The sequence below is a fragment of the Vanessa cardui genome, chromosome Z (genome assembly GCF_905220365.1).
Source record: "Vanessa cardui chromosome Z, ilVanCard2.1, whole genome shotgun sequence".
NCBI lineage: Eukaryota > Metazoa > Arthropoda > Insecta > Lepidoptera > Nymphalidae > Vanessa > Vanessa cardui.
The window spans coordinates 1,120,551-1,134,507 of NC_061154.1; the positions used below are offsets into that span (position 1 = coordinate 1,120,551).

At 33.2% G+C, this 13,957-nt stretch overlaps 1 protein-coding gene across 3 annotated transcripts in view; it reads right to left on the reverse strand.

Moving 5' to 3' along the window:
* The window catches only part of LOC124543176 (homeobox protein caupolican), a 62,829-nt gene that overhangs the window by 36,144 nt on the left and 12,728 nt on the right, over positions 1–13,957 (reverse strand). For 2 of the 3 annotated variants that reach the window (XM_047121254.1, XM_047121252.1), the window contains exon 2: positions 4,174–4,500. In XM_047121254.1, the coding sequence (XP_046977210.1) occupies positions 4,174–4,500 (327 nt within the window). The remainder of the gene's footprint in view (positions 1–4,173; positions 4,501–13,957) is intronic. The other variant, XM_047121255.1, reaches the window with a different exon arrangement.

The window sequence follows — 13,957 nt, forward strand, 5'->3', positions numbered from 1 at the left end:
GTCTATAATCCCATTAACGTTAATAATATGTTCAACTAGGAATATTTTTATGGGACGAATAGTTTCATAATCCGCTGAACGGTCCCGCTGACACGCAAACGGGGCTCGCGAAGCTCTTAGGCTGCTCACAGACTCAAGACACGACTGTCTTAAGACGACTTAAAAGACTCGAGTGTTTGGTCAACTTTACGAGAACACTTTTTGACATCGTACTTTTAAAAGTCTTCCTAAGAAAAACAATCTCAAATGGTGGTAGAATTTTGAAGTTTTGTTTTCATTTTATTTCGAACGATGTCGAAATGAAACTGTTTACAAACAAAATGTCGTAATTTCACGAATTTTATACGAACTTTGTAATCCATTGGTATTGAATAATATTTGTATTTTAAGTTTTTTTTTAACTTCCGACTTAAAATGAAATTATAAGAAGGAAAAGTTTATGAGGAATAAAAAAACAATTGAAAATATAAAAGAAAATTTACTTTCTGAAAAGTTAAATTACATAATGTTTATTTCATTTAGATTTTCGAGATGTTAGGGCGATTGCAAGCAAAAAACTTGTCTTAAGATTGACTTAGGCTTTTCGACTCATTGCGTGATCAATAGGATTATTAATTCGTATATTTAGCATTTTGAAATTAATTTTTAATGAACTTGCGAACAAAAACTGGTTGTAAATGTTATAGGTTTTATATAAATATTACTTATCTTTGTATTTAACAAAAAATCACCCCAATGAATGTTATAGCGCTTGTAATTTAGTCTCTATAAAACTATATTGAGTTTTTTTACATAATAATTGAATTTTTATTTTATTATGTCTCATATAATATAACATTTGAGAAACCTAAGCATATATTGATAAAAAAATACACAATCTTACAAATACATATGAACCTTATATCTTCTGTCAAATAATACAAAATAAACTGAAGTTAATACAAAAAATATATACGTGTATTATATCCAAAATACCGTTCACACGAGCTATTCAAATATACAAACATATATTCAACAGAACTATATAGTACATTCCTCGTGTGCCGTGGAAAAGGGTAAAATCCTCGAGAAACAGACAAAAACTTAAATATTTGTTTGTCTGTTCGATAAAGAAGCGCTGTCATAACCCGACATCTAAATTTCAAACTAAACAAAGATCGCTCGAACACGACTATTCTTACGCAGTCAAAACGGTATAATAAATTGTAGATGAAATAAAAGGCGTGTAAAAAAAGTAGATCCATTGAAGGCGGGTCGGCGTTAACACTTTCGCTACGGATGATAAACGAGCATTCCTACATGAATGATTGAATCATCTACCGGGACACGTTCACGGCCCTTTTAACACCTTCCTCGAAGTTTTACTACACGTCATATATTACGTGCTTTGGCTACTTTTATGTTGTTATGATCATTATCATTCAAAATCACCCACGCGGCAGCGGCGTACCTCAAACTACGACGCCTTAATACGTCACTTTTATCGCGAGTCTGTTTTCGATTACGAAAATAACTAACAATTTCAAAGCAATATTTTTAACTTTGTGAATGTGAATGAATCGGAACGCCCTGTGTTATCGAACACCATCGATACACGTATCATGCATGGGACGGATCGAGAACTTACCTGCTAAACGAATTATGATATTAAATCTGTCCGAGTCGGAATATAAGTTTTTGTTACGACATACAACGATACATACATCATTGGATTAACAAACTAATTTATTCTTTACACACGGACTTCTGGCGTCTATTTAACAACGTCGTTTCTTACATTCACGACTGTTTTGACATGTGCCACTAATTATTTTAACTTAATGCCTTTCACATAGAATAGGTAGCTGCGGTGAGTTTAATCCTCTCGGATGTACAATAATCATCTCCGAAATAATTCCTTAAGGCTTTGTCACTAAAACTCTATTATCATTATTAATCTATACATGTAATAATATTGGAGTGTCTGTTTGTAATATCAAAATAGCCTTTTTTTACAATGCATATGTGTGTATTCACGGTACATGTACCAAAATAACATTTTTTACAATTTTTGTCTGTCTGGTTGTTCCGGCTAATCTCGTGAAAGGCTGGACCGATTTTGAAGGTACTTTCACTGGCAGATAGGCAGATAGATAGCCAGTAAAAGTCCCATCAAATTTAAATATAATAAGGAGTAACTTAGGTTATTTTTTTTTTGGTTAAATTCAAACGCGTACAAGGTCGCGGGCATAGTTTATCTGTTTATATTATGTATGCAATCGAATAGATTTAACATTAGTATGTCATATGTTTTAGTGAGACACAAATTATTTAAGGCATCCGTTTTTAATTCAGCCATAATGATATCAGCATTTTATAGTCGTTTTTTTTTTTAATTTGATCGGTAATCACGTTATTTGTGACCGATTTGAAATTATTAATGAACAAAATTCTCGCGAACGTCCGTAGCATTTTGTATTGTGTATGTTTTTTTAAATTTATGCTGATCCTAAGATGAAGTGAGAACTCTTAGCATATTAAATTATGTTCATAATATATCGTATGTTTAAATTGAACATAATAATATTAACTGTTTTTTTTTTATTATATTGACAAATATTGGGTAAAGAACCTATTTCGAAAAGTTCGAAGTAAATATCAAAACTGTTCGGTCGCGCTATTAAAAAATTATCGTTCAATGTCAAGGCATGATAAATAATATTATTTTCTATTTCTTTCTGTATTGATACCTATTGAATAAATTTAAGCTAACGTATCGCCCTTTAAGGCGTAGAAAATATCAATAAGTTAATTTATGAACTACGAAGACTTGAGAAGGACGAGAGGTGAAAGGTTTTAGAACAATACGATTAATGTTTTTTTAATAATAATATTATCTTTCAATAAAACAAAGAATAAATACCCATGACTTCTAATACATGATATATCTATAATGTTCTATAATAAACACTTCACAATCTTTAATATATATAATCTGATCGACGTTGAAACATCATTGTTATTTGAATTAATTAATATCAAAAACTACTCAACATACAAAATGACTTATAATTAGTGTTGTAATATATCTAGATAAAATAAGAAAAGGTCCTAACCGCCCAAACAAGAGGCAAATCGAAATAACATGCATATTTATTAATAATGCAAAATAGAATTAGATAAAGCTTACAATTGATAAAGATCTTTGACTTTACCGATATTTTAAGTAAATATATAATCAGAGATTGGCTGATAATGGCGAGATAGTGCAGAAACATGTTAAATACTTGTTTAAAATGCGTAAAAGTGTAGTTTCCGAGAAGTCCAACTACCATAAACAACTTTGGGTTTATCTAGATATCTACGGATTAAAACTACACTAGCCTCTTTTCACTTGACGATTAAAAAATATTTCAAGGCATTTTATATGTTAAAGGTTTTATTACAAAATTGATTAAGTGTATTCATAAATTAAAATAGCGATAAAATTTTTGTTTTAAGTAAGTCGGTTTAAAAAAATAGCTACTCCTCAGCCAGCTACCTCGCTACCTCGATTTTTTGCGTGTGTTTTAGAAATCGCAGTGATTATAATCTGCCGTTTCAAAGGAAAACAAATAATCTTTGATATTTTACGACTTGATTTACATTAATTTTTATTTATCTTTATTACATATTTCCAGCAGTTTTTATGGTGCGTTGTGTGTTTTAACAGGTGTTTGATGTAAAATTTATTTAATTATTTGCGAAACATCATCACGGCTATTATTGTGAGTATTCATTTTTTTCGAGTTATTCATTAAATTAATGTAATTTTTATATTTTAACATGTCATTTGTAAATATTCATTGAGTCGAATTTATTACATGTCCGCGACAGGTACTTTCGCGTAAGTATAAGTTCAGTAACTAGTTATTAACACCTATGTGTTGATTAGCATAACCCATGATTAATTATTTATAAAGTAGGTCAAACCGCGCCGACGACATTTCGTGAGCCTCATTCGTGGTCACTTCGTTTTTCGTATCACACTGCGTATTTTATCTGTATTTATACGTCGACTTAAATAATAAAATTCACGATAGCAACACAAATGCTTTTGTATTTTTATCAACTTTATTATAATTTATATGAAACATTATACCATTAAAAATAGAACTTTCGTGTAAACGATGTTACCGCAAACCGAATACTTACTGTGTTCGCGTAGAACGGGGGCTGATCCGCGGCGAGAGCTGGGAAGTAGGCGGCCATGCCGGCTGCTGTAGCTGCGTCGGGGTATGGGGCGCTGTACATGGACAGCGGCACGCCGGACGCGAGGCGCTGGTAGTTAAGAAACTCGTATTGACACGAGCACACAGTCTGTCCCGTGATGGGGTCCTGGAATATAGGACGGCCGGTGTCGCAGCAGCGGCTTGCGGGGGCGGGCGAACTCGGCCGCGCCGCGCCGCTCGCGCCGCCCGCCCCACCGCTCATCCCCGCCTGCGTCGGCGGCGGACTGTTGGAGGCTGTCGATATGGTGCTCTGTAAGTTGTAAATTTTTAAAATGCCTTTATGGCGCGTTTTCACATTCGCTGGTGCGGAACTGCATAACAAATTGGAGGCCTCCGTGCGCACAGCTGGTTCGCATCGCAAGACGGTATGCTCACATGGCTATCCATCAGCCCCGACGGGTATTGATGCATGTGAAAAATGAGAACGTTCGATGTGTTATAAATGTGCATTTAACGAGTGCGAGGGGCGCATGGGCGTGACTGTCGCTCGTCAGCTCGTAGGCAAATCGGACACGCTCGCGAAACCCTTTCGGTGCATTGTGCGAAGGAATTAGATTACTCGTAGTCGCATTAGCGCGATGCGATACATGGATGCCGAGCACGACAATGGCACCGGCCGGGCATATTGTTGTCGTAATAGATTTATTCGAGGGACTACCTGAATCGATAGCGCGGTCGCAGAGCAAACATCCGTCCGTTGTCCGAGAACAAAGAGGAAGACGCGACCCGAGCCGCTCGGTCTTCTTAATTGAGCGCTGCGAATTCATACGTGGATAAATAACTTTCTAAATATTTGTCATTCGAATGAAATATGGTCTACGGCCCAAAGGCTCTGTTCACTCAATGGGATTAGAGACCGAAAAATGCCACCCGACCGCTCGTGATACGAGTCCCTGACATCGGGAAGAAAACATGAATTAAATCTCTTTGTGTCCATTCTGTGTTATTATAGGATGTTTCCGGATAAAATAAATTATGTTTGGGGATAAATCTTTGTGTCGTAATAAGGTCTGTGATATATCGTTGACGTTTTGGATGACAAGTTATTATTCGTTTTCTTTCGAGCATGTGTGCGTTTGGTCCCTGTAACCCCTGGCTATGTAAACCGGTGTAGGTAAGCGTAGTGTCCCGTGTGCTATAGGATACGAGCTGGCCATGCTATGGCTTCAGTCGCCCTAAACGTATCCGCCATTTTAAATCGGAAAATCACCTATGGGAGGGCCGCGTTACCACCCGGCTGAAAACATTTATTGTGCCGAGGGAATTATTGAAGTAATCCCGAAGCCGTTAAATGTCGGATCCCTGTATTATCTACATTACATACCCAGCATAGTTATTTAATCCTTGCCAGCAATACGTATACCGCGGGTTCGAGGGCTGTATCGTTTAGCTTCTTGTGGAATCGACCTTATGTCGTCGGAGTAGGGAGGATAATGAGTGCGAAGTGGTATGCGGATGAAATCGACGCCGGTGCTTATAGGGGATACGGTTCGTTCGAATGATACGAGCATTTGTTGGTTGAAGCGACGGAGTACCTGTATTACGTCATGCGTTATTTATTCCGCCATTGAAAATGATTCTATAATTAAACGTGTTTTTTTATTGGCTACGTGTGGTGTTGGTTTATAAAATCTTTGTGTTTTTCTTTTGTTTTAGTGTAACGATAGCTTAACAATGTACTAGATATGAAAGTTATATAATATTGCTTATCGTATGTATGTTATAAAAATATAAATAAATATATAGAACTAAGATCAATAATTATTGTACAAATAAAATATATAATTTACGAACGTTTCCGAACGTGATCACAATATATGTTTTAGTAATATATCGTTAACTAATATCGACTATTTCATTCCAAGAACATTAACTAGATATTATTCGAAGCATAAACATGTCACATATAGTGTTTATGATATAATAACAACAATTAACATAATTATGAAATTTAATTAATTACATATAACGCGTACGTCTTATATGTATGTTTTTAGTAGTTTTTAATGTTGAAAATATTTAAACTTTCTACAAGCTAATGTTACGCTTTCTACGGAAAGAATGTGAATCAAAATTTTCACTCAGCTATTTTTACTAACCGAAAACAAATAGTATATTATGTATAATTAACGTTATTTTTCTAAATATTTTCTTATAATTCAACGCCAGAAGCATTCATTGCAGGCGTTAGTCAAAAATGTCGTGACGTTAAATTAGTGTCGAAGGAATAGACGCGTAAAATATTATCACCGTTAGAACTATTTAGCGTTTTCGATTAATCTGTTACTTTTTTGAATTTAGAATCTTAATTATTATACGGTTTGTTATGTAGGTTATCATCGTAATATATAAAATAAGGAACTAAGAATCCATACAATTAGATCGTGTTAAAATCTTTTTCATTTTAATAAATAGAATTCGATATTTTAAAAATAGAACATCATAAATGTTTTTTTTTTAATGTTGATTCTTAGACTCGAATGTGTCGTATCTTATGTCTGTCTTGTTTCAAGTATCAATACTAAGGGTGCTTAGCGGTAATAATCTAAACATCTGATGAACGTTGACATTTTACAGCTTTGCACTTAAGGGACTCCATCACTTTTCAAGGAAATTAACGCTCTTGGGACTACGATCTGCCAGATTTCTCACTTCGATTGATGTTTTTCAAATTAAAACTTACTGCCATGTTTTTATAGCACATTTTTAATAAGCATCACATTTTTTAAGCTGTGCGAGTTATTATTAGATTTTTAAAAAAAGAACGACTCGATATATTGGATTGGGATTTTGTATTTTTTTTTTAGATAATAATATATTTTTAAGAAAAGTAATTTGATTGATGTTTATTGTTATTTACTTTTAAAGTAATTCTAAGTTCCATTTGTCTATTAATAAAAGTCGGATCTATCTGCAGTGATTGATTCGTTCGTGAACGTTCGAACTGTGTATAAGTTAAGTTTATCGAACAGAAGACGTATGTTTCTGGTACAGCAAAACGTCTGATAAGGGAATGTGTTTCTTTATCACTTCACTCCGGTAATGCCCTAACCGTTACGCACATATATAAGTACGTTAGATAACCAGAACAAAAAAGTTGTCATCATATCCTTTTAAAATATCGGACGGTTCAAGGATTAAAGTGCCGCTGGCTAATCTCAGGCAGACATCTTTTAAAAAACAAACATGATGTGTCTTTTTGTCATTCCTTTTTTTATTGTAGCCCACAGGATGTGTGTAGTCGTTAAGTTCTTTTAAGTGTTAAACCTTGTAACTGAATATTCGAGCGTGTAAGGGTTCGATCTATTTGTTAAATAATGTAAAAAAGGTTTAATCTTAGAGAAATCGGACCCAATGACATGAATTTCGTTGAAGATATCAAGCGGCAAAAACTTTGACGTGCACTGTGAGCGGTGACGTCCGCGCAGGTATTGAAGGGTTTTTACTAAAGTCGGCCTCTGCATCATTAAAGAATTAAATTTACGATAACGCTAAGTCTACCGAGATATCATTCAGTAAGGCTAATTCTTAAACTGTTCAAATATCGAACATGCATTTTGTTTCGAAGCACTTTTTTTTTTCTTTCATATTCTATATGTATAACCCAGACTAAGAACTCATTTTGTAGGTTCAATTTAAAAAAAAAAGAAACGTATATTTTCATACTTCAAATAAAGAACAAAAAGTATACGTTTGTAAATTAATAAATTAAGTGGAAATGTAAGATTATTTTGACGTTTCTTTGTATAAATTCTATTGAAACGATGATAATATAAACGTAGGTAGGTTCATTAAATACATAATTACACGTAAGTGCAAAATAATGTTGGCACGATGAAAACAAACGCTTCAATGTTGCCCTTCATAGACGTTTCCAATTAAAAATACTTTCAGATAAAATTTTATTACATTCAAAATAAAAACAATGTTAATTAATGCTCGTGTGGCACGCACATGTTTTTATTTACATGTTACATGTGCCTGTTCCTGAGACTTATCGCGGAAGAAACTGTCTCGTCATCGGACCTTTACTTGTATAATTTACGATAACTTCTAAATATCAATGAATAACTAAAAATTTAATAAAATGTAACGAGACCTAACAAACAACATATATAAAAATATCATCATTCTCTCTTTCCGTTCATAAAACATTTCATATAAACAATATAACTATTAATAATAACCAATAACTGATGATATATTAAACTAAGTTTAATTCTGTAACGGATTGCTTTTCCTAGTAGCCAATTTTTTTTCCAGTACTCGATAATAACATGGCAAATAATTTAGAACCGATTGAAACGGTTTCATGTTTTGTATCAATTACAAAAACATAAATAATAATCAAAGTACGATTACAAAAGCGTAAATTTTGCGCAACATATATTATTATGCGAACGATAGACCGATGTGAGTCATAAAAATAGTTTCACAACCAAAAAACTAGACTTAATTTATGCAAACTATGTTGTGATATAAAACACGATAGCGTTCGTCCCTGATAAAGGATTTGAAACGGTCAGGAAAGATCAAGTGCGAATTAACATTGCTAAGTTTCTTCGAATTTTAAAGTGTTCGAAATTCAAAATATATTTTTCGATTTTGTTGACAGTTTTGAAACGTCTTATAGATAGATCAAACGAATTGAGATTATATGTTGAATGTAATTACGTTAATTTTGCTCTAACACACGGTTTTCAGTATTTTTTTTTTTAATTTACATTAAATATAAATCGAATAATTGGCATATGTAAAATCGTTTAATTTGATTTTCGAACGTTTTCTGTTCTTAATTGAACAGTTATTTTACTTTTTTTTAACTTATCGGAGTGCTAAAGGACTAGTTTTATAAATCCTAATATCATATCGATAGTGAAGTATTATTTCCAAAATATCGTAACGATTTTTTTTGTTAATATAAAATTACTAACAGAATATAATTTAAGTTAGATAGTCATAGATATCACCCGCAATCCTTTCGAGTTTAAAGTAATAACTCAGTTAGACTAATCTCATTCGGGTTTAGTGATAACCATGACTGGTGTCTTAGAGTACAATAAGCCTCGAAATTATATACCAAAAAACATTTAATGTAACAAATACAAGTTCAACTGATATTAATTGTAAATTAGTGATTTTTTGAGGTCGACTACACTATCTATTGAGTTTTGAGAACTAACTGCATAATTGTCTGAGTTTTGTTAACTCTTTAATATAATATTATTTACGATTCTCTTTAAAATCTTTTTTGCATCCAAAATCGATTCCTGTTTAATCGATATAAAATTGTATACTATAATACTTCTTCAAAGTATTTAACATTATCCATATTCATTAAATCTAGTTTAAAATTAAAATCAATGTTCAAAAATCGATGATCGATTCGCTTGAGGACATTAAAGAGTCGTGGATTCGAATCCATCCATCACTATTACGAAGACAAGACGAATATTTAGATAATATTGTTTTAGTTTTATCGAATGAAATGCAAATTATGAAACGTATTTGTCGAACGCTTTATGATACTATATTAACATAAGATTTAGAGTTCTTATAGCCACTATTGAACTTAACAATAGCTTCAGTTAACTATGTAAATGTGATACTTTCTCAGGCACGGTGGAGTGAAGATTTACGCAAGACGGCAGGCAGGATCTGGGCGCGAGTAGCCAAAGAAAGACCAAAGTGGCGTGCATTTGGAGAGGCATATATCCAGCAGTGAACAAACATAGGCTTATGATGATGAGGTGATGCTTAATGTATTTTAAATATTTCAACTTTCCGAGGGAGGATTGTTTCTTAATTGGCCTAGCTAGGTCATTTAATTAGCCTAGCTAGGATAACTAGTACTTGGTCCGTGTTCCTTTTGATGACTATGACAATACATTGATGCTTTGGTCGTAGTTCAATCATGTAACTGTTTATAAATACTGTTAAAACCGAAGACCCCTTTTTTAAATAATTGTTTAAACTACGTAATTTAATCTGAACGAGGTGTTTATTATTAGATTAAATTGATAGGTTAAACTTAAACGAAGGTTAGGTAATGAAGGGTGCCACCTGCTCACCAGATTATTGACAATGAAAGCACGAATTATATACCATACATTCATGGTCTACTTTAAATAAATCATACATTAGATAAAAGAAACACACGAGTGTAAAATAATAGTGTGGTTATTTCTTTTAATTCCACTGGGTCACTCACCCCTTTATTCCACGGACCATTGGAACAGCGTGGTGGAATATGTTCCAAACCAAATAATGCGAGAAATCAAATGGAGGCCTTAGCCCAGCAGTGTGAAACTTACAGGCTGTTACTTTACTTACTTACTGACCCTTTAGACCGGAACAATATTATAAAGTTTTAAATTGATGTTTGGCGGTTAATAAAGGTGGTTTTACACGTAGGCCTATAATTGCGTAGGAAGCAATCGGCCTCAGTATTTTATCTTTGTTAGTTCAGAGCTTTCACTTATTATCCCCCCCCCCCGTCTAGATTCATAATCGAGATAAGGCAACAATCGATCGAATAGAAATAAGAATCGTTTTCAATAATCACCGCGTACACCTTTCGCGTTCGACTATATCATTTTATTAACATAAAATTTCGTTTCAAATTGGACAATTACCGGCATCGTCATTTCGTCGACCTCTGGCGTATCCTGTCGGAGATATACGACCCGATAACAGACCGCCCTCAGATGTAAACCTTTCTTAATGTATTCACACCTTTCCTAATTAAGCTCGAATTAGGGATAAATAAATATTGAAGGAAGTTCGTTCTAATGCCCGGCAATGTAAAGATAAGTATGTACCTAATAATAGTGTATAATGATAATAACGTATATTAATAGGATCGCCCGCGCCGAACCGTTTCACTTGTTTAAATATTCATGTGTTTGTAATTTTTGTTACGTTTATTTTAATAAACAGTTTTATTTTGATTTGATTATTATTCTGTAATAATTACAGCTGGTTGATGATTCATGTCGGATGATGGATATTCTCGGAATTATGGCAATGAAAAACGTATTATAACTCTTAAATAGCCTTTTTTATAGTGTCATCTATCAATGCAAAGATCTTAATGAATAATATTAAGAAAAGAAATCTCAATATAAATCTAAATCATACAAAAACAAAGTCAGTTAAAAGCACCGACAATGTAATCTTTAATACTTCGGAGCGGTGTCGAAACGGACAATGAAATGATTATAATATTATAACGTTTTTAAGTGCGAAGTTATTCGTGTGAAAACGTAACTAACAAAAAAATCTCTTAGTCCTTAACTACGTAAATTAATAAACACGATGTGTGTTCGCGCGAAATTGAACCTCAAAGTTTGGTTTTAAAGTTTTAAATTGTTTGTCAGTACCGTCGGACAGACAACGTTCGAAACTTCCGTACAGCTTTGGTTAACCACTATATAAAGCGGGCGTTTTGTGAAATGCATTCTATAATTAATTTGTATTCGACCAATTTCCACCGGTTCCGGATGATTTTATAATTACAGAGTAAAAATATCTTCCCAATATCACGATAGCGATTGATTAATGTCGATGTAAATCGAGTTCCTTTTTTAAATTCGTATTTATATTTCGAATAAATCAAATGTCTATCGATTTTGATACCATTATTAATAGCGCATATCAAGCAATTCTCAAGATTTGTTTTGAACATTTATTTGTTAGATGTATGTTAAGATAAATGTTTTTAAATGAATACTTATATACCTATATATATGTAGAGCTTGTATACGCTCGTGTTAAAATTAAATAACTTCAAACAACTAATTAAGTTAAAAAGTGTTAGCGAGTTTCTTGTGGTTGTTTAAACGAGTCTGAATTATGAAACTACAGTTGAAATTAAATTCGTGAAAATAATAATCGCAAAAGACTAATTGGACGAAGAATATTTTGACATAAAGTTCGACACTCTGTTTCATATTTTTCAATAGTTACTAATTACGTTACAAACTTTGACGCATTGGACTTTTTAAAAGGAGTTATCGTATTAAATAAATCGTTGCTTTTGCAGTTTTTAAAAATAAATAAATATTGGACAACATCACATACATTACTCTGATCCCAATGTAAGTAGCTAAAGCACTTGTGTTATGGAAAATCACAAGAAACGACGGTACCACAAACATCCAGACCCAAGACAACATAGAAAACTAATAGTTTTTTTCTATATCGACTAACTCTAACTTATCTATCCCCATGCAATTAAAAAGTTATTGAATATATCTGCTTATAACAGACCCACAGATCGTAAACATAGTAATAGAATACCTTTGCAAGAAACCATTCCATACTTCTGGAAACCTATGAGATTAAGATGCCTGGTTATTCAGAGAGAATATAGTGCCAGGGTTCTGGTACTACAGGAAAGTCTTTAGGACGGTGTGTTCTTTATATAAACTGTGTTGCCATACCATTTTTTTTGGGTATTATATAAGTTCAAAATCAACATGTTCTCAATAGCAGGCCGATGTTCAAATCACGGCATTGTTAACAGTCCCGGGCCTCAGAAAACACATAAGGCCGTTGGTCCTGCCAGTACTCTGGTCGTGTCGGATAGCCGTCTCATCGAATTATGTAAGTGCACCTGTGTTTGTGCACAAATTTGAGTACTACAGTGTGTCCTGTGCAATGACCGAAATCGGTTCTGAGGACATCAACGATATCATATTGTGTTCAAGAGAAAGTTCATTGTAAATTTAGGACATGTACAAAATTGTAGTAGAATATGCCGAAAGTAAAATTGTAGTAGTAGTCGATTTTAAGGCAGAATATATGGATTTATCTGATTTAAATCTAATTGAAATGGTCGGTGTATCTTGCCGGTTCTTCTTGGTAGAGGCCATCAAGAATCAAAAAGAAGAAGTAGAAGCTCTAAATTCTTATAATAATATTGGGAAGATGCTTAGTTATGATTAAAAAGGAGTGCGTTAAATATATTTTTCTTCTAGATATATTACTATACCAACTTAAAATGTATGGTCAAGATGTCGTTGCCTTTTTTTATATTTGAAACGTATCATAATCGAAAAGTATTGAAAAAAATGAGAACGTGTTATAGAAGCGAGCTGTGGTGTAAATTGATATATTTTATTAAGACGTGTTTTATGGAGAGCTGAAATCTTTAATGTCGGTCCCAATTCTTTTAATACCTTTTTTGAATGCGTTCCCGAATAAACGCGTCCATACTAAAATGAACTGTAATGACTTAAAAATTAAGTTTATAATCCATTACAGAGTTTTATTAAAAGTTACTTGACGAAGGCTTTCCTGGTCGGTTCGTAATCGAAGCGTACTTTATTGTATTCCATTCAAACAACTCATTCATAAAATTGCGATTTCTCAGCAACCGGAGATGTGACTTCATCATAATCAGAAACATTTATGGGATTAAAATGTTACATTACAGAGTTAAATGCCCATTTCATCTGACATCTGTATTTTGTTCATGAGATTAACAGGAATAAGGCTCAGCAAGTCCGAGCGACGTACTCTTTTGGGGGAAAATAATATTTAGTTCGATCACTAAAATATTAATTACGAAGATTAATTATGCAGCAAAGGATGTGGTTTCAAATACAGATTAAACTATTGAAAAGATTCTCGGTGTAACCTATGTGACCTATCCAAGCATTCACGTAAAGATTCAAATTTAAATACTTAAACATTTATTTATA